The sequence below is a fragment of the Homalodisca vitripennis genome, chromosome 2 (genome assembly GCF_021130785.1).
Source record: "Homalodisca vitripennis isolate AUS2020 chromosome 2, UT_GWSS_2.1, whole genome shotgun sequence".
Classification (NCBI taxonomy): domain Eukaryota; kingdom Metazoa; phylum Arthropoda; class Insecta; order Hemiptera; family Cicadellidae; genus Homalodisca; species Homalodisca vitripennis.
This window is the reverse complement of record NC_060208.1, coordinates 189,497,291-189,520,221: the sequence shown is the minus strand read 5'-3', so window position 1 is coordinate 189,520,221 and position 22,931 is coordinate 189,497,291. Positions and strand designations below refer to the sequence as shown.

Here is a 22,931-nt window from a genome sequence, read left to right as displayed (position 1 = left end):
TTTTTACTTCATTTTAGAACTTTAAGGATGTAACTTTCATAAATAAAAATATTTTTAAATGGACTTACAGCACTATTGGTAAATAAATTTGAAGTGCTTGTTTTTTTCTCTCACAAAATAATGTTTTGCAGAGATGTAGTGTATTAGGGAAACTATAGCCAACAAACGTCTTTCTTTGTCACATTTAGTTTTCTGAACAAAACAAATTACTTAGGAAAGTATGGAAACATTGAAAGATTTTTATTGAAGGGTACCGTAATACGGGGTGAATAGGGACAGTTTTTAAAGTTATTTAACAATATTTTAACATCCAAATGACATCTGACATAACTTACATGGTTAATAGTTGGTATTAATGTCTAGGCATCTAATCACACCCCTCTCCTTTCTCAATCAGTAATACCGATTTTTATATTTATTTTATTAATACTGTCCCTATTCACCCCAGGGTTGGGGTCAATAGGGACACCTATTTATTTTACATTAAAATGCCTATTGGGTGTTACTACGGAGTGTATAGGGACACTTATTATGTTTTTTTATTCCATTTTAGTTATTAAACATGATTAGATATTCTGTTAACCATTATTATGTAAACATATTGTCATAAATAAGGATAAATGATTTTGAAAATCGTTCCAAAGTACAAAGTTTTTATTTGTAAAGTAACAAAGTTTTACAGTAGGCTACTTACATTTCAATGGTTTTTAAATAGGCCTATATAAAATAATAAAATTTATGAAGACACACTTTTTACATTTGTTTTGGCCTACTTTAGGGGGTCGGATTCAAAAATATACCGTCCCCTCTGTGAGTGTGGCGGTTTTAAAACTGCCAAAACGTTATCCTTGTTAAATGGGAACTCATCAGGCACATTGGGAAAATAAAAAATATTGTCACATTTACTGGACTGCCAAAGGGATGTCCCAATAAATTCTGCATCTTCGATTCCTAAAAACTTCCCAATAAAAACCTTTACCCCCTTATCATACGTAAATCTCACTTTCACCCAGTCTCCTTCACTGATGCACTCCGCTAAATCTTCAGAACGCTCTTCATCGCTCTTTTCCATATCAAAACCTTCTTCATTAGAATCATAATTAGAAAATTCTTGATTGTCTGGTACATCTTCGTTTTTAGATCTTTCATTTTCTATTTCTTCCTCGTCAGGGTCATCAAAATCTGCAAGAGTGACGCTGCGGGTAGCCGGAATGTTCAGTTTCTTTTTTCGGCCTACTGCTTGTTTTTCACTCCCATCACCATAACGCATCTCTTTCAAGAAAGTTGTTAAACTGTCATTTACACTAGTGCTGCTATTAGCCTGACTGCCATCAACATCTTCATCCTCACACAGCTCAGGGGGCAGCCAGTCCAACACACGTTTTCGGTTAAAAGGAAAAATTCCTGCCTTGTCAAAACCTGCAATGATGTCTTTCTGTAAGTTAGGCTCTATTTTTTTTAGGGCTTTCCTCACATGAGATAGAAAATATCTCTTATCAAAGGCATTGCTATTCCTTTCATGAAATTTTGCTTCTTCCATAACATTACGCCAGCATTTTTTCATGGGACCGAACAGTGCTATATCCAGGGGTTGCGTCAAATGGGTTGAATTAGCCGGCAGAAAAACAAACTGGATGTTGTTTTGTTCACTTAGCCGAATAACAACCGGTGACAAATGTGAACTTAGGTTGTCACCTATTACAACTTTTTTTCCATTTGATCTGCGACAGTACGGGATGACAACTCTCTGAAACCAATCTAAAAATGTGTTTCCGTCAATCCAACCTGACTTGGTGCGGTTGTAAAAGCATCCTGGAGGTCCACCTTGGCACCATAAATCGTACAAGTTAGTGGCTTTATAAATTATGTAAGGAGCCAGCATTTTGCCAGAAGCAGTGGCAGCAAACATCACAGACACATTGCTCTTACTTTCGTTCATAACTCGCTCAGGGTATTTACAACCCCTTTTAAAAATTAGTTTGCGACGGCCTGGGTCATCGGACAACGCAGTCTCATCATAATTGATTATCATATCAGGGAGGAACATCTGTAACAGTGTCCTTCAACTCATCAAAATAGTCATTGATTACTTTTGGAGATAATTTCACTCTACTTCTTTTAATGTTTTGGCACATTCTTTGGGACAGAATGGCCTTGTGTCTTGATAAAAACCCATCAGCCCAGTCTGCACCAGGAAAGTTATTTTTAAATTTTGATACATTCTTCCCTTCTCTATCCAAATGATACTTAACAAAACACCGGACATCAAATGTACTCAGAGGATAACCCCATTCACCACACTTAGATAGGCTAGCACTGATTTCTTGCTCTAACTTTGAGTCCAACGCGGTCTGTCTCCCCTTTCTTTTTAAAAGTCAACTCTCGTCCACTTCTTGCTTTTTTTGCGTATCGGTGCAGCGCTGATTTTGAGATTTTGAACTGCTCTTCAGCTTTTCTAATAGACATGCCTTTTGCCTCGGCATCTAGTGCTCGTTTTATGGCTTCTTCATCAACAGGGCGGTGATGTTTGGCCCTCGGATCTCTTTTATAAGTCCTCGGCATCTGAAATCAAACGACACAGATTAGGCTAAGTCTTAAAAATATACTTTAAGACTGCATAAATATCATTATAAAAACATCTAATAAGCAATTCCTTTCATTGAAGGTAACCTACGCAACAAACTATTTTATGTTAGATCACTTGGCTTTGACCACAAACAATGTCCCCATTCACCCCTTTTTTTCTTCGAAGTACGCTTTTTTTGTTTTAAAATTTTTAATATAATCAATTATTATCCTATTTCTACTTATATTACGTTATTTTACTCACCTTGAGGTATTTAAAAAGGCTAGATTATTCTTGTTTCATAGAAACATCAACTTGGTTCACACCACAACAAACTTTTGAGGTTATGAATGACAAATTCCTATAAAGCCAACAAAACACAGAAGTTGTAAACATAGAGTAATAAATGTCAACAAAGTTTTTTTCAGACACGTTTTCGTAGGGTATGTTATGGCTTAAACTATTGACACTTTGTTTACCACTATTTGATAAAAAAACATGTATGTAACAAAATAAAACAAAACTTTTTCCGTTTTTGTCCCTAATCACCTCGGCGTCCCTATTCACCCCGTAATACGGTAGTTATTGTTTGTTTAGTTTTCAATTAAACATATACAGAAATTATTTGAAAAACTTGTACATTTAATCCTTTAATGGTTAGCTATATATAGAAAATATTTTATTTGTTTATCGTGTAATGTTTATAAACATTTACAAACACGTAAACAGATGAATAATTATTGTATAAGAAAGATTCGGTTTATTATGAAGATTAAAAAAAAGACTATATCAGGTTTAAATCGTAAGTGTATAAAAAGTTTTTAAAATTATTATGGGAGGACTTCTACTTAGTTTAAAAATACTTAATTAAGTCATACTTCATAATCTGGATTTTTGCTAGCCATTGAATAGTTTGACACTCTGTGTGGCACGTTGCATGAACAATGAACCTTATTATCGCACGGTCAACAAAATTGCTTTCAGACAATTAATATTTTAAGAACTGCTTGATCATCATACTAGAGGGAAGAAATTGAAGTCGACAAGACAATTGCTGAGAATTACATACTGTACATAATTAAATTTAAAAATTGACGTAGAGTACATTATCCTTGGCTCGATCATAACCCAATCAACATGGTTAGATTATTTAGGATTAGGCCTTCACCTAACGCTAATAATTACATATTTCTATTATTGATATATATGTCATAGCATATTTTTTCAATTGCTTATCTAATTTATTTGTGTCCTATTAACTTTTTACTGTTTTAAAATATTTTATTTCAAAATTTGAAAGTATAGATTAATATTAATTCTCTAGCTACACCACTAGGTACGTACAATAATATATATTCAGTTATTTATTTCTCATAACAACGGCTGATACAACGTTTATACATGCTTATACAATACGTTAAAATACTATTATAGTATCACAATATTGTAATTTTATTTTTAATGGAGGTTTAAAAGTAAAAATTATCATGTTATTAAAGTGTATTGGCTTTGGGGAAAAGAGTTTAAAGCTCGCCTTTTGAGCAAATAAAGTAAAAAAGATTTACTTGCAAACGAAAGAAAAACTTAACCATATCATGTTTGCTACAGAAGGCGGTGAAGTTAAATTGTCAAATTGTCTGCCTAGTCAGTAGTTTCGGTTCTCAAACAAAACAACTTAGCAGTGAAAATGTTCGTTAGGATTGTAGTGATTCATGCAATTATAACTATTGTTGAAATTTACTTAAAACTTAATTCTTAATTAGATTGAAAATGATGTTTCTTCATGATGTTTAATATCATCAGTAACGAATTACCATTACGCCATAAATATTTTCTGTGTGAAGTGAGAGATAGAATAGAACCACTCCTTAAAGGCTGACCGGCATAGTTTATTACAGCCCATTATCAATAATAACAGTAGTTACTGATTTAAATATTAATTATATAACAAATAAAAAATGGAGTTCCTTTTATGTTTGGAGTTTTTGGTTGCATTTCTTATAAGACTTTGGCTTAGTTTATCAGACTACAAACAGGTTATATCTGATAGAGTGGAAATTTCCACACCTCTCAATTCGTGGAAAAGAGGTAAGTAATATGATTGTTTATGTGCATCTTTCAAAATTTCAAAGTCTGCATTAGACCTACATGTGGTTTTGATTACAGAAACATATCTTCATAATTAATTCTTAGACAAATTCCATTTCCAAACTATGGAAACAGATAGGGAGGGGCAAAGTTGAATAAGTTTATCCATTTTCGAAACAGCTGCAAAAAACTGATTTTATATCAATGAATAGAATGATGAACAGATAAGAACTTTCTTGAGCCCACCAATAGCATGTGTGAAAATTAGTTAGCCTACTGTAACTGACAACACGAGTCGCCTATAGATGAATTGTTACAAACTAGGCCCTGGGACTGGTGCTCATTGTGGAAGAGGAAAAGGCCGGATAATGTTTGCTTAAACCACATTATCTAAAACAACTTTTAATGATTTCTTAAAATAGTATAGGCCTACGTTCAATTCCAGACATTTTTAAGGTGGTCGAATAACATGTTTTAATATTAGGTTACATCCCAATTAGAGTAGGGTACGATAAGTGGACCTGGTTTTTTATATCAGTATTGGCAAACAATATTACTCATTTATTATTTATAAGATTATCTCTAAGAGCATTATATTAATTATTTTAATTTAAAATATGATTGTTATTATGACTATAAATATGTTGATATGATTTATAAACGGGTATTCGATCAATGAATATTAAATATTGATGATTGTACTAATCAATATAAAAACCGGGTCCGCTTATCGTACTCTACACTCCAATTAGTCCACCAGTTTAGGAGATTGAGAGAAATCAGGATTTCTGTGTGGAGGAGGATAACAAACTATTAAGGGTTAAGCATAAAAAGAGGGGATAATAGGGTATCAGGTCAATCAATGTAAGGCAGAATCATCAGTCTTTTCTTGACAGTATGCATATGCACATGTAGCTGCAGTATAATAAGCGGCCACTAACACAATCAAATCATCGATGTCTGTGCTATCTATATTTATAAAATTTTATAAACAAAACAATAACATTTACATATCTTTTACTATTTTCAAGGATAAACTTGTTTACTCCTTGTGAAACAAAGACATGTACATTCTACTTTAAATACTACGATTTTACTCTAAATTAATTTTGGAGCAATAATGTCAAACTGAATTACATATTAGGCTTTTAAAAACGTATTAGTTAAGCTATACTTTTAGGTACTTTGGGATTATACGACCACCACCCGTGTGAAGAAACACAAAAATATAAATTTTATAGAAACAAACATGATAGAACGAAAAAACACCTCTTTAATTACAAAATTACAAGCATTTCCAGGCATTGTGATCAGTATTGTTGTCGCTGTTATCTTATCTTTCTCGAGAATCCCGATTACGGCAGGCCGCGGCGGCATCATGATTATTTAAGCTTTTGCACGGTACATAATTGCCTTTCCATTACAATTTAATTTATATTTCTGATCAGCCCTTCTAGAATTTGATATTTTACTGATAGGTACTATCTCGAGGGATGTTTTTCTTTTATCGACATCAGCGTGGGGCAGCACCAAGCCGAAGCCTGCACTGATGGCCGGAGGCACTCGCATTTTGGGTGGTGGAGTGTGATCAAGAACGAAAAACAAGCTTGTATTAATGACAGAGTTAGTCATTCCCATCTTCTGGCCAAATTGGAAGCTTACGGTGTTGTCGGGTACCTTCTTGAATGGATTGGCAGTTATCTGTCTAATCGAAGACTTGTGGTAAAATCTTTTGGATCCCTTTCTTCTGAGTTCGTCGTTACATCAGGAGTACCTCAAGGCTCGCATTTGGGACCCCTTTTATTTAACATCTTCATCAATGACATTGTTGACATCATTAAGGTGGACTCTCTTCTTTTCGCCGACGACATTTAAACTATACAGTTCCGTAGAAAGTGAAGTCGATTGCTTGAATCTTCAGTGTGGCCTGGATGCAGTCAAGAGTTGTGTCGTCAAAAATGATATGACGCTTAATATAAATAAAAGCTCTTGTATCACATTTCATCGAACCAAGTCTCCCATATATTTCAATTTACGCTTGACGGTGCCCTATTATCAAGAAGCAACATTGTCGAGATCTTGGCATAGTTCTGAGTGAAGACTAAACCCCCCACGAACATATTAACAACATTTGTGCCAGAGCTGCTAAGGCTCTTGGTTTCATAACTCGCTCTTCCAGAGACTTTCATGATCCTACTGTACTCGGGACGCTATACTGCACACTAGTTCGACCTCTGCTTGAGTATAGTTGTGTCATGTGGTCTCCTCATCAAGTAACTTTGGTGCGCCAGATTCAATCTATACAAGACAAATTCATTCGTCTATTTGGTTGTAGGCTGGGATTCGCCTACAGAGACGTACCGCTGCGGCTTATCGAGGAAGGAATTGGGACTTTGTTCCCTGGAAACCACAGAAGGAGTATCCAGGGGGTTATGTTTCTGCACAAACTTATCACTGGCGGCATTGTTTGTCCAGAGATCTTGAGAGGAGTTTTCTTTCGCTGTCCAATGGGTACGAGATCTTCAGAACTATTCGGCAGACGTCACGTTGGTTCGAACTATGAAGCCAATAGTACCCTCATACGTATCCAACGTCTTGGAAACATAGTATCTCCTCACGTGGACTTCTTCGCTGATAGTGTCACTGTGGTCAGGAAGAAAAACTGTAAATGCCTTGGTATTATAGAAATTGCAAGCGTCATTTATGGTTATTGATTTTTGTTGAATTATATATTATTAGCGACATTTGTTATAGATATTATTATTGTTATTATTATTTATTATATATCTATGTTTTTTTTTTTTTTTTTTTTTAGGGGTTGTGAAAAAAATGCATTTCCGCATGCCAGGCTTAGGTGTTTTGCCTGGGTATGCCGGACTCGAACATTGACTGGTGACTGTAGGCCAATGCTAATACCGACTAAAAAACTTCCCCTATACTCCAGTCTCTGAATCCCTGTGGAAACCGCCGTTAGGCATTACATCGCAGGGAGAGAATCTAGCATTTCTGCTCTTTCATCAGGTGGTTGAAGTCATTTCTTCTCGTCTAGTTATTGCGGAGTTTGTACCTCTGCCTTTCAATAGACCTTAGTTCTTTCAGCACCTCCATGGCGAATGTGCTGGTGGCGTCCCATGTAGCTTTCGATGACAGCATAGCTTCTACTAGTGTTTCTGGATGCAGTGTCCGGTTAAGAATAGTTTCCAGGTTGTCACGCTGCAAACTGAATCTAGGGCACATAAAGAATACGTGTTTCTGCATCTTCGGAGGACTCCAGGACAGGACGGACGCTACAGCGAATTATCGTGCTTAAAGCGATCGAGATATGCTCGGAAGCAAACCGTGTCCTGATAGTATTTGTGTCATATAGTAATTGACCTCTCCGTGACTTCTATTTCAGCCAGGCATCCAGTTGTCGTATTAGGCGGTACGTCCACCTACCTTTCTCCGCGGCATCCCACTGCGCTTGCCAACGGCGTATACTTATACTGCCGTTCTTCTGTCCTAAGTTCATCAAGGACTCGACGCAGATGATTTTCGTCGTTGATAGAGGGCTCGCCTTCTTCGGCTAGCACTCGGACAGGCAGCATTCCGGCAATAACGCACGCCGCTTCTTCTGATACTGTGCGGAAGGCACTGGACACTCTCAAGGCGCTTAGTCGATAGATGGATGCGACTTTTCTTCTTGTCTCTTGGACTTCAAGGGCATCCGCCCAGATGGAGATTCCATAAGTCAGCACCGAGGTGACAACTGACGAAAGTAAGCTCCTTCTGCACTGCTTTGGGCCTCCAACGTTAGGCATGAGCCGTGATAGGCTTGCTCTTACTACTGATGCTTTGGCACTCGCGTGGTCTACTTGCCGCTTAAGTTTAGTCGGGCATCAAGCATCACTCCCAGATATCGAATAAATGGTTGTGATGTGATTTCTTGTACGCCGGACATTCAGCTTGACAGTTTCCATTACTTTTCTGCCGGTAATAAGCACTGCTTCGGTTCTTATGCTTGGCTAGCTCCAAGTACATCATATCCATCCATAGGTTAATACGTCTAAATATGATGTCGAAGATTAGTTTTAATCTGTTCAAGATGCTTCGCGACAATCACTACGGGTGCATCACCTGCAAATGCTGCAAGTTTTTGCTTCAGTTGGTAGTGGTATTCTTAGGAGGCCAATCATACATAATATTCCACAACAAAGGACCAAGAACTGAGCCCTGTGGAACACCTCCAGTAACTTCATATTCTGTTGGGCCATTCTTTGAGTCATATTTCAGGATTCTATCCGTGAAGTAGCTAGCCACTATCCTGCAATAGGTATTCTGGCACGTCCTTCTCTTGTAGGGCTTGCATGATCCGATCCCAGTTTGCGGAGTTGAATGCATTCCTGATGTCTAAAGCGGCCACTAGACAGTATTTCTTCGTAACCACGCTTCCACCTAGTTCCTGCGATTGCATCCTTGGCCGTGTTTACAACCAGGTTGATCGCATCCAGGGTTGATCGTCCTTTTCGAAAACCGTATTGATTGTCTGCCAGGAGTGGATCGACTATCGCCTCAATCCTCTGGTGGATGATTCGTTCAAGTATCTTACCCGTTAGTGTGTGTGTGTGTGTGTGTGTGTGTGTGTATATGTAGATGCGCTGCTGTGATTCTTTGGAAATGTATTTATTATTCTTTTCTATAACTTCAGATTTTTATATAAATTGTTATCTTTTCATAGATATTAATTCTGTTATCTTTTTTTTTTCTTTCTAAATATTTATTTTTTCATTTGTTGTTGACTGGTAACTTACGGATGTTTGTTTTGATATAAATTAATTATGTGCTTGTTTGTAAGTAATACGTAGCTCCTAGTCATTCATTAGTTTATGCATGTTAGCCACCACTTGTAAATTTTTCATTGTATATTTTCTGATGTATTGGGTTTTTCTTCCATTGAAATAAATAAATAAAACCTTTGAGTGTTTTTTTTTTTTTTCAATAAAGAGTTTAGTTTTGTTTGGTAATGTTTGTTTTTGTTGATTTTTTGTATTTGGAGAAATGTACGGGTAAAACATGGGAAGTACAAAGCGACGCACCAGCTGAACAGGCGGCGAGATTCTGCAATCACGTTATCTTCTAGACCGCTCGACTTTGGACCTCTGTCTGAGGATGGGGAGGGGTTTTGCGATAAGACAATTCCCTGTTTTATATTGACGAAATATTGTTTCTACGCTAATCTAGTAATCAGTAGAAGCAAAATGTCAAATAACGATTCATGTCTGGGTGTGGTCGGTATAATCCCAAAGTACCTACTTTTATATGTGAAAGAAATGAATATGTTTCAGATTATATAAAATAACTAAACTTAATTTAAACTATGTTTGAGCAGTGTAGTGCGTACAATTACTTTAGCCAATCTGAAATAGTATTTCTGCAGGTACTGATGCTGTCTAAACTACATTCATTAAATTAAAAGTCAAGTTTGTTTGATTTAAAACTAAAATAGTACGAAAATTTACAGTATATATTCATAATACCAAATTTGAATGTTAAAAAGGTCTTATCAAGTGCATTTTTTGATACGTTGTGTTTGTTCTGACTTTTCTTGGAGCGAAACACTATTTGATTTTCACCTTTCATTCTGGTTTTTCATCTTCTCTCTACAAACAACGCTTCAGATTTAAAGGAGCCAGGTCATTGTCTTGTAACTATTTAAAACATTCATTGTTCACTGTCACTGCCTACTCACTACATAAATGAACTAAAAAACAGCTGGTGATGACATCACTAGTCTACTTGCTACGTAAATCAAATAAAAACAGTTGGCAATGATTAAATATGAATATCTATAGGTCTGATATGTATTCTAAGATATGTATAGTCGATAATCATGATTCGATTGTGTTGGTGGCCGCTTATACTGCAGCAGATTTGAGCAGGAAGATTAGTGTAACAACTGCATTTGAACATAATTTAAGTGGTTTTCAATATTTTTGTTGTTGTTTTTATAATTTTGGTCACAGTTTCTATCTCCATGGTGAAGATTATTTGTAGTTTTTCCTTTGTTATTTTGGTACTGGTTGTCATGCCACTTCTTTGAGCTTTTTGACAAATCATTTGAACTAGAGATTGATGACACAGTTGGGAAAAAATCATTACTCCCACCAGAAGCCATTAAAGCATTATTTCTAGAATTAATGAGAAAGAAATATGAAAACTATCTAAGAATTTACACTGATGGCTCACGAAGCAAGGATGGCGCAGGCTCTACCGTGTATATACAGGACTTAAAAATAGAATGCAAATATAAACTTCCAAACCAGGCATCCAGCTATTCAGCAGAACTGTATGCCATAAAGAAAGCTGTTGAAATAGCAAACGAACAAAATTATGATAACATTGTAGTATGTTCTGACTCAAAAGCTGCTATACTAGCCATAAAGGCAGCAAGTTCAGCAGATTATGAAGAAAATCTGGCATCAGCCATTACAATCTGCATGATGAGAGGTAATATGTACTTCACTTTTCAATGGGTACCAAGTCATGTGGGGATAGGTCCCAATGAACATGTAGATAGGCTGGCAAAAGAGGCAACCCAAGCAGGTGAAGAACCAACAGATTTTAAAGTGTCATTGGAAGATTTTGTTGGCGCAATTAAACAATCACTACTTGCCCCTGATAGCCCCTCCCCATGGTATAATAATTACAAACTGAGTAGAAATAAAATAGTAACGATAAATAGACTAAGAATTGGACATGCTTGGGTTAATGAAACCCTATTTAAGATAAATTGTTATTTCACTCCGTTATGCCTCAAATGCAATGCAGGTTCCATAGAAAGTCTTCAACATTTAATCTTTGATTGTGTGCAATATAACGACTTCAGACATGAATTGCTCACTAAACTGAAAGCGAAGAAAATAGATCCACCTTATATATTGAAAGATCTTTTAACGAGTTTTGATATGGAAATAATACTGGAAATTGTAAGTTTTCTTAAATCTATAAATAAGGTAATATATAAAAAAAAAAAAAAAACTGGTCATACATACAAGAATGTTTATCGAGGTTCCATGCTCAAAGTAAGCAGAACCTGCTGAAATTCAGCAAACAAGAAGAAAGAAAGAAAGAAAGACATTCATTTGTAAACAGAAATAGTAAAATGTTTATGTCTTTTTTAATGCCAGTGAGTGTTGTTATTCTGTATATTCAATGTAAAAGTTTGTGCCGTGAGTGCATTTTAATGTGTACTATCAGTTATTGTGTCACAATGGACAGAAAAGACGTATTGTTTTCATTTATTTCTTAATGTGAATTTAAATTGTGTGTGTACTACTATAGTACTGGCCATGTTCGTCATTGCCCTACTACATAGAATAGAGGTTAGTGATCAGCTTTTTGGGATTTTATACTTTACTGATCGATACTAGATAGTATCGAGATCAAGAGACTTCGTTTGTCACTATCAACACGGGGGGCCGTAACCCGCACTGATGGCCAGAGCAATTACTGTTAGGCCTAGCCCATTGAATTACTAGTGCTTTTTAAAAATTCAGTTTTTTCATAGTTTGTTGTTTTGTTTAAAATTTTATTTGTAAACATTTTTCTTTTAAAAAAACCAAGAAATATTGTCAAGTGATTAAATTAAACATTTACCGAGAGGCCAATAGTCTCATTTTGTAATTAAATCAACTCTTTAGCTACTAGGTAAATTTTATTTGACATTGACATGGGGTAGGGTAATATAAGCGGACCCGGTTTTTTATATCGAAATTGGCAAACGATATTACTTAATCATAACCATTGATATAATTAATCGATACTGATTAATTATTTTTAACAATGAACTTAAGTAATCTATATCAACCACTGTAAACACTTTCAAATAATATACGGAAGGTAATATTTATATTTTACATAAGTAACATTTGATTATTAAAAATGGCAGTCAATTTTAGAAAACTGCAAGACATTGCTTTGAAAGATGATAAGACATGTTTTACATGGCTTCAACATGTTGGACTCGTACCGAAAAACCCGTTATGTGAAATTTGTGGGAAAGAAACAACTGTAACTGTGAGAGGAGCAAATATGGTCGCCTTCAGTTTTCCTAATTTTGGTTGTAATAATTTGTTTCATCAGCGTAAATATTAAGTTCATATTTTAATTTAAAACATACGATTGTTATTTAGGACTATAGATACTTTTATATAGATTAATAGTCTAGGATTTGAAATGCGAATATTAGGTATCGGTAATTACATTCTTTGATATAAAAAAACCGGAACCGCTTATCGTACCCTACCCTTGACATGGTTTTTAAATATAGTAAAAACTAATTAACTTTCTAAAAAGATAGGAAAACTCATACTCTCATTTAAACATATTATATAAAAAGCTGTGGTAAAAGCGGCCACCACAACAATCGAATCAGCAAACCAAATATCAACTAGAAATTCCTAAACTATTGAATTTAACATGTATACATGTGGCCACACCAGATCTAGGGTTACAGTTTGGTTATACTGTACTTTAAATGAAAAGATGTCTTGAGAAAACTCTAATGCGAGTGTGTATGATTTAGTAACAGAAGGAGTGATGCTGTACAATGAGGGGACGGATCCGTACATCGGAGACATGTTTCATGAAACTCCACTGGGACTGGTTATCTTTCACTGGATGATTGTAAATATTCCTCGATGGCTGCATTTGGTGTTCATATGTTGTGACTTGATTACCGGCTATTTACTGTATAAGGCAGCTAAGAAGTGCATGGCTGACTTGGTAAGTAACTGCAACGTTTTAGCTCTTGTGCAATCAAGAGGCTAATTAAAGAGACCCGATCATTTAGTCTAGATTTGTCTTTTCTTTACTTAAAAATTTTACGCCACAGTCCTATTTATCCTTGTTTCTTTTCAGATTGCTGCAATCTATTGACATAAAACTGAACTATATTGAGACAATCAGGAACTTCTCTTTATTCCATCAGATTGTTTTTTTTTTTCTTTTTTACTATTGTCCATGTGGTATGTCTCTTTAGAATGCCTTATATTTTATTTGCTCAGGAGCATACTGTGTCAGTAGTATATTTCATTACTATCAAGAAGATTTCAATCAAAAGGTGTTAAATAAAACATTTTTAGGCCTACCTCAGTCCTTTTTTTCCGAAATAATTACTTTTGTTTTATTTTCAAAATAACAATCAATTTTTGGTGACTTCAAACAAATGCAAATTTAAATAGGCTCTTAGTGTGACCAGCTTGAGTGTGGTTGACTGGTGATACCATACAGAATACTTGCTGGCAGTGTAATCTTTAGTTACAAATACATGTGCAATTTATGTATTGTGCTATGTATTTATTTATTGTCATGTAGCAAGGGGCTATAGAACAACTTTATGGTATCGTATACATAGTTTTTTTTTTAATATGGAAATATAAATTTATCGTATTTATGAAACATGTAGTATATATTCTTTTAAAGAAGTTGATTAGAAATTAGTATAATGTTATCTTATAGCTGAACGTTATTCTTTTGTTTTGTATACAACACTTTTTGATTTTCATTTCTACCAATATGAAATTTGAAATAATGTATTAACATGCCAGTTGGCACTAAGTATACATTATCTTGTATGCTTTATTATAATTGACCAATAACATTTCTTAAAGTCATAGATACCTGTTTCTTATAGTGTGATATAAGGTAAAAAAACCCAGGCACTTCAAACTAGATTCTATATTTCTTGGTGAAATTAATTGTAAGTTTCTTTCCAAGTTTTAAAATGCCCTTAGTTTTAAAAAAAAAATAAATACAGTCGACTCTCGATAATTCGAAATTGGCGGGACATGCAAACAAATTCGAATTAGTGAGAGTTTTGAATTACCGAGAGTTTCGATTTATTGAGAGGAAAAGAAAACTATTCGAATTACCAAGAGTTTTTTTATTAAACACACAATGTCACACGGCAAACTAACAAAACTTAAAGAACATTAATTTCTAATGATTCAATCGGAACACACACTGTCGCTAACGCTAGCGCTTTCCCCACAAACCTTTTAAAAAAATATACCATTACGTTTTTTTGAAATTAGTCAACCAGCCTTCGCTTGCTGCAAAGCTGGGGATGCCAAGCTCTTTAGCATATGCCTTGCCTTTTCTTTTAAAAGCGAACCTCCAACAGGAACATTTTTACCTCTACACTGTCTAAGCCATGTGACTAAACACTCTTCTAATCTAGGATATTCACCTTTTGTCGTTCTTTTTCTTCCTGCTACGGAACTCACTTCAACTATTTTTTGTTTATTTTTTAGAATGGTAGACAAGGTACTCGCAGGGATTTGAAATGTTTTTGCAACTTCCGACTTCGCTTTACCACTTTCTACCGCCGTGATCACTTCTTTCTTTTCCGAAAGAGAAAGATATTTATATTTTTGCTTAGTAGCCATCACGACAAACACTTCTTACACACAACAAACACACTTCCACACAACACGGCGCAAACATAACCAACACTGCAAAGAGTATGCTCTGGGACACAGGATGCAAAGTTTCTTGTTATGACAGGAATAAGTTGAAATGCGTGTTTCCCACCGGCCGACTCTCAATTCGAATTACAAAGAGTTCTGTCGAGTGAACTTTGAATTACTGCGTGTTCTGTATCGGCCTAACCTCAATTCGTTTACGTCATTTCGAATTATAGAGAGTTCCGCCGACAAGACTTCGAATTACTGCGTGTTCAAAATTAGTCTGTCCTCTGCGGTAAGTTCGAAATACCGAGTGTATCAAAATGCATTGACAAATTTCGAAATAGCAAGAGTTTTTCAAGGGACCGGCCTTTTCGTTCGAATTACCAAGAGTTTTGAATTATCGAATGTTTGAATTATCGAGAGTCGGCTGTATATGAAGTTGCCATAGTCTAAGAACGTGAAGTTGGTGGTATTCTTTAAAGTTATTGTCAAAGTTTATCTTATATTGTTGTTCCTGAGCTTGTGTTTGTATAAGTTACACTTAAATTAGAAAAATGTTATTTAGAAATAAACTTAAGTACAATGGAAAATCATTAACAAAACTTATATGTAAATATAATTTAATTTAAAAAATAATAAATATAATTATTTACTTACATATCTTTTCAGCTTCTCATGAGAGATGGCACTTTGAAAAAATTATTCCACTAAAAAAATAATATCAATTGAAAAATAAAATTAAACTAAATACTAACATAAAAAGTTTTGATAAATATTTTTACAACTGGAAAAGTTTTATTTGTTTTAAAAATCTACATGTTAATTTTTTGTGTTGTTTTAAATACATTTTGATTAAATAATAATAAATACCTTGTAATTAACCTTACAAAATTGCTACCTTTTTTTTCTTGTAATTTGTTTTATTCTGATTGTTTATGTACCGGAACAAATTCATAATACATAAAAACATTGCTGCAGTAGAACTTTTACTGCAAACGTCCGTATTTATATGGATAAACACATTTTTCTGCAGTTTATAATCTGTTTTATTATTATGCAGTTCTGCTGAATACAGTATACGGGCTTTGACACTAAAAGGCTTAATTATGTCAAACTGAAAAAAATCAATAATCTGTTGGTCCAGAATCTCTTAGTGCAAACAAACAACACTTTATATATCAAGATATAGAAGCCAATCATTTTTTTTACAGCAATTGATCAAACTTTTAAGACCAAAGAATTATTTTGTAAGAAATTTCACTTATGACGACTTTGTGATTGATTGTCTATTTAAATAGTTTCTGTGTTATATGTAAAAATAATGTGTATTAATCTACCATGGGATGTACAGCTGGTGCGCCAAAGCAAAGACCAGCACAAGTATGCTCCTGGTGTGGAGAAGCTGTTGTTAGTTGAGGAAGAGTTACGTATGGCTCCTATATACGTTGTGTCTGCATATCTCTTCAACCCCTACACAATACTGAGCTGTGCTGCCCAGACAACCACTGTCTTTGCGAACCTCTGTCTTGGAATCTTTTACTACACAATGTTGCACGGTATGTTTATAAACATTATTTTTTTGTACCTGCAGATAATACAAATTTACCATTTTGAGAATTATTAGCCTACTCATACCATTCTCTTCCTTCTACTGTGTAAAATATAGTTTTGGCTTTTACACCATACAATTAACAAACTTGCTACTAAAGGTTCGCTATTGTGTGGTTTTTTATTCAAATATTAGTCACTTCGAACTTGGTAACCAAAGTGTTAACATTGTAAAAATAGCTATAGTAATGTCCACATGTAACACATTTACTACCAAAGGTTCGCTATTGTGTGGTTTTTTATTCAAATATTAGTCACTTCGAACTTGGTAACCAAAGTGTTAACATTGTAAAAATAGCTATAGTAATGTCCACATGTAACACATTTACTACCAAAGGTTCGCTATTGTGTGGTTTTTTATTCAAATATTAGTCACTTCGAACTTGGTAACCAAAGTGTTAACATTGTAAAAATAGCTATAGTAATGTCCACATGTAACACATTTACTACCAAAGGTTACAGTATTATTGTGTGGTATTTGTTCCAACATTAGACAATGCGCCACTTTTTTGCCAAAGTATAACATTGCATACTATAGCTACAGTACTATTCACATGTAGCACTTTCGCTACCAAAGGTTACAGTAGTATTGTATAATTTTTGTTCAGACGTTTTAGACAATACGCCACTTGGTAGCCAAAGTATAACATTGTATACTATAGCTACAGGAATATTCACATGTAGCACTTCGCTACCAAAGGTTACAGTACATAGTTCTTTTCATTGGTACATTACACACGGCGCGCTCTAACCAAATAGCTAACTGTGAGAATAAAGAAACACTTCTTTATTGAGGTGAAATTAGGACCATATGGTCCTTTCTTACATTTAACCTCTTAAAAAATATGTCTTAATAATGCAAATTAAGGCTAATTAACTATAACTTACACAAACAATAACAAACATTATGGTGCATCTAAAAAGTTAGAAAACCGTTGTATATAGTTTTCCTCCAGGATAACTCAAAATTAACTTAATGACAGCACATGCCGATGAATAGTTAAAAATATTGGTAAAATACTGAAAAATAACGTAGCTATGGTGAAAAGCTATGATTCAATGTGAATGATTAGTTTATCTACATTTGCTTTCCTTTTGGCATTGTCTCTAAGACATTGTAGTGCACTCAATTGTGCACATGATGAGATAATGAGAACTCCTCTTCATCTAGATTGCACTTGTAGTCGAGACAAAGTGTCTCTGATGTCGAAACAACGCAGAGTGTGTTTTCAGTTTCTTGATTGCTGATTCCATGCAAAGGTATTTAAAGAAAGATAAAATAATATTATGTCATGTACACCATTGTTTAAAGTAGAAACTAGAGAATGTTTTTGTGATAAAATTAATTGTTTATGTACAACTATATTTGTTTACAAGGTTGTTGGAAAAAACAAATTTTTAAAGGGAAAGAGGACTATGCTTTGAAAATGAATTAATTTGGGACAGAAATAAGTTGAACTTAACGTCCGTTGAAATCATGGCATAAACAAATAAAGAACAAAAACAAATAAAGAAGAAAAATTATAGCTTGTATTCCATAATTTTTAATAGTTCTTCAGTCATATTGATGTTTTTATATTTGAAATATAACAAATATAAGAGTAAGCACCTGTTCATGAAGCAATTAGCTGTGGATTCCCAAATGGAGGCAGTCTTCACTAGGCGCATAACCATCTAACACCAGATTGAAGGAGGGTTAATAACATTAACGAACTATAGCACAAAAAAGATTTAGTTTTCATATTAACCGTAGAGGTGGCATTGTAAATTCTCTGTAGTGGCATGGTGTTTTAGGCCAACTGTTCGTGTATTTTTCTAATATATATTACTACCTCAATTAATGCACCAAACTTAAAATATTATACATCATTTTTTTATAAAAGAACACAGAGAAACATGTTCTACAGAAAAACAAATATTTTTCTTGTCATAAATTTTTAATGCGGCAAAAAGATTTAAAAAAGTAAAAAAATTAAATTTTATCCTCAGATTCCGTTTTGTACTTGACTTCAAGCGTATAAAAAAACAATTTATTCTAATATATACATTTTATCTAGAATTTATTGGTGATATCAGAAATATATATTTTATATGACTTTTAAAATCCATATTTACACTTTTTGTGTTTTTTACGGAAATTGGCCAAAGCACTTATTTTTTATGCACAGGGGTAAGACATAAAGCCGATATCTACATATTGACATATAAGGTATTCAATACCCTAAAACCATTTTTATGAATCATTTTGGTTATAAATCAACTAAAAAAATAAATATAAAATGTATTGATGTTACATACCTATATTTACAATATATACAAGTGTAGAATTCAGCTCCTCAAGCAGTTTGAATAGCAGTTCTCTCAAGTCACTTGATCTATCTCTTAAGATTTCACTCATTTTATCACAGATTATTTACAAAAATATGTGTAATATACTATTATTTAGCTCATAAGTAATAACTACCTGAAATAAACTCCAAACTATGGACTTGGAACAACAATAGAAAGTAAACATATGTTGTACGGGCGGGCCAGATGTCTGCTGCACAACTGTTTATATATATCCATAGAGGATATCTATAAATAGTATAAAACCTAATAAAATATGTTATCATTGTAAAGTATGATTCTTCATCTTTCCAAATATATGATTTTTATCACAATCAGATTATATTTACTCTTTCAAAAATAACATAATGTGACGCAACGTAATCGGGCCGGAATTCCGGTGCTGCCACTTATACGACGGCCGACCACGCCGTATATCTGGCGCCTGCCACTTCTAGGGTTAAAAATAGCTCCAAGTAAGGTAAAACAGCTACAGCGATATAGAACTTTTAAACTGGGAGACAAGATATTAAAAATGATATGTTTACTTTTTAATGTATAGTTTATGAACCCCACATTACAACTATGTACAGACAATTAATGTGATGTCTCTGTACAGGCAACCCAATTGTTTGTGGGCTATCCCTGGCCCTGTCAACACTACAGTCACTGTACCCAGTCACGCTGTTGGTGCCTGCTTGTATCTTGACAGCACAATCCCACCCATCAAACATGTCAGGACATGTCCTGCTGCTAGTTGCGTTGTTTCTAGCACCTCTGCTGGGATTGCTGTATCTCTGCCACTGCATCAACGACAGCTGGGCATTCCTCTATGCCACATATGGGTTTATGTTAGTATAGATTTTGTTATAAATTTTGTGAAACTTCCGTAAATATTCTAATTACAGCTTAGATACCCATCCCATTTTAGGGAGTTGAAATTCAGATTTTTGTCCAATAGTTCACCACACATCTAGATTTGATTTACAATTGCATGAATAATTTAATTAAAAAATATTATAATATACAATAATAAACCTTTCAACACTTTTTATGTATTTTTTATTGTACAATGTACATTTTAAATTCAATTAATTCATCTTAAGGTACTTGTAGGTTAAGGTAAATGCTGATCATTTAAATAACACCAACATGGAAAACAATCTTGAAATTTTACACACATGCAAAAAAAGTCATCTATTGTCAACTTTAGAACATTTAGAAATTTTACAAAAGTGCCAAAATTAATCCTAATATACTATTAACCCTAGAATGGTAACGCGTAGTCTCTCAGACGACGCAAGCTAGAAAAACCGGTCCAGGTGGCAGGTGCATCACGTGACCGACCCCCCACCACCAATACCTTCCCCCTGCCAGCCAAGGTCAATGCTGAATAGGGTTCCATTTTGTTTCATTCACTCAGTTCATTTCAGTGAGCCCATAGTCGTCTGGTAGACTACGCGTTACCGTTTACGTTACTTTTTTGTTCCTGAGTAAATATATGAAAAGTTGTTTTGTGCGTTTGCAGTGTTAGTTTTTGTGGTAATTTTTACTGTGGATGGTCAAGTAACCATGGCTGATCCATTGAACACTAGTTTTGAAATAAGAGAAATACTATTTGAACTTGAACGAAGTGATTGTGATGAACAAGAAAGTGATCATGATGAAACGTTTTCTGTCGGAGAGCAAGTGGATGAGGTTTCTGAACATGATACTCTTAGTGAGGTTGATAACACCGACGACGACCCAGACTATAATCCCTCCGATGAAGAAGGAGCAAACGAGCAAGGTAGGCCTAGGCTAATGCCGGAAGAATCCCTCAATTGTCAAACCCCTGATACTGACAGTGATACTAGTACCGGTAATGACATTCAGCTTCCAGGCCCTGAAAGGTCCTCTCATCCCAATATTGTGCGACTGCCTAGAACTAATTTGAGAGGTAGAAATCGCCATAAATGGTCAGCCCAACCTTCAGGCCCTTCAAGAACACGGACACCTGCTCGGAATGTGATTCATTTCACACAAAAACCTAAAAATGAGGCAAATCAAATAACAAGTCCGATTGAAGCATTTACCTTGTTTTTAAATGATAACATTCTAAAAAAAATATTAAAACATACAAACCAGGAAATCAGTTCACAACAGTCTTATTATAAAAACCAAAATTCTACTGTCAAAGAAATGGACTTAGTTGAATTGAAAGCACTTATTGGTTTGCTTGTTTTGTCAGCAGCACAAAAGGACAATCATCTGAGTTCTGAGGAGCTTTTCAATCCATATTTTAGTGGGTCACGATACATATCAGTTATGAGTAATAAAAGATTTGATTTCTTAATAAATTGCTTAAGGTTTGATGACAGACGTACAAGAGATGATCGTTGTGCTTCTGATCCCTTTGCCCCTATCAGAGAGATTTTTCAAGAATTTATTAATTTGTGCCAAAGATATTACACTCCAGGATCATTTCTTACGATTGACGAGCAACTGTTGGCATTTAGGGGCCGCTGCGGATTTAGAATGTACATGCCTAACAAGCCAGCGAAATATGGTATAAAGATATTTATGATGTGTGATGTAAAAACTAAATATCTTGTAAATGCCATTCCATATACTGGTAAAAATATGGATACAGAAAGACTGCCTTCTGCTATGTACTTTGTAAAAGAGCTTTCAAAACCTGTTCATAACACAAACAGAAACTTAACTTTTGATAACTGGTTTACTTCAGTTCCTCTATCAACCATGATGCTTGACACCTACAAATTAACAACAGTAGGCACAATGAGACGGGATAAACCTGAGATTCCAGCTGTCATGCTCATGAAAGAGAAACCCGGTTGCTCAAAATTCTGTTTCGATGGGCCAAAAGTAATGGTTACCTACCAGGCAAAAAAATCTAAACAAGTAATTCTTCTTTCCACAACACATGAACAGGCAAAAATTAATGAAAGTGGAAAGCCAGACATTGTTGAGTTTTATAACTCTACCAAAGGTGCAGTGGATACATTTGATGAAATGTCTTGTTCAATCTCGTGTTCACGAAAAACCCGAAGATGGCCCCTTTGTATCTTCTATGGGATGTTAAACAGCATTTTGATCAACTCATTTGTTATTTATGTCCACCAGACATTGTCAAAAAAAATTAAACCAATGACAAGAAGGGCATTTGCTAAAGAAATATGTGTTGAACTAACAACTCCGCACATTCAGGGAAGACAAAAACTGCCAAATTTATCAAGGAATCTCAAACGCAACATTGAAGATGTCGTTGGCCCATCAACATCTGAGGCTCAAAATGTTATTGAAGAAGCAGGAACAAGGAAGATTTGTGCAGTTTGCCCAGCGAAAAAAAGGAGAATGACTCGATTCCAGTGCACAAAATGTTATAAGCATATTTGCTTGGAACACCGAGGAATGCTGTGTGTAAAGTGTTCCAATAAAGACTGAAATCTACAAAAATCAGGAAACATGACCACTAAGATGTAAATAATGTCATTTGTAAATAAATTTAATTTTAATTTAATTTTTATAAATTTTTATTCACTTTTTCCCTAAAGTAGTCTGAGAGACTACGCGTTACCATTTATGTGTGGCAAATAGGCGTTACCATTCTAGGGTTAAATGATAAAGATTTTCTAACAGGTAATGTATCATCCAAAAGACTTTTTAAAGATGTAAATTGATCACATATAAATTAAATACACAAATTTAGCCACCAAGGTAAACATATGACAATTTTAAATATTTAATTTAAATGATTTATTTACTTCATTTACCTTAACCTACAAGTACGTGAAGATGAATTTATTGAATTCAAAATGTATATTGTACAATAAAAAATATATAAAAAGTGTTGAAAGGTTTATTATTGTATAAGATATCAAACACTTTTC

At 34.5% G+C, this 22,931-nt stretch overlaps 1 protein-coding gene across 1 annotated transcript in view; it reads left to right on the top strand.

The window, feature by feature from the left end:
* Positions 1-4,179: 4,179 nt before the first annotated feature.
* Positions 4,180-22,931, top strand: part of LOC124355200 (phosphatidylinositol glycan anchor biosynthesis class U protein-like) — a 30,771-nt gene continuing 12,019 nt past the window's right edge. Inside the window, exons 1-4 of the mRNA XM_046806208.1 lie at positions 4,180-4,654; positions 13,218-13,417; positions 16,454-16,658; positions 19,658-19,889. Coding sequence (XP_046662164.1) covers positions 4,525-4,654; positions 13,218-13,417; positions 16,454-16,658; positions 19,658-19,889 — 767 coding nt within the window. The 5' untranslated portion in view covers positions 4,180-4,524. The remainder of the gene's footprint in view (positions 4,655-13,217; positions 13,418-16,453; positions 16,659-19,657; positions 19,890-22,931) is intronic.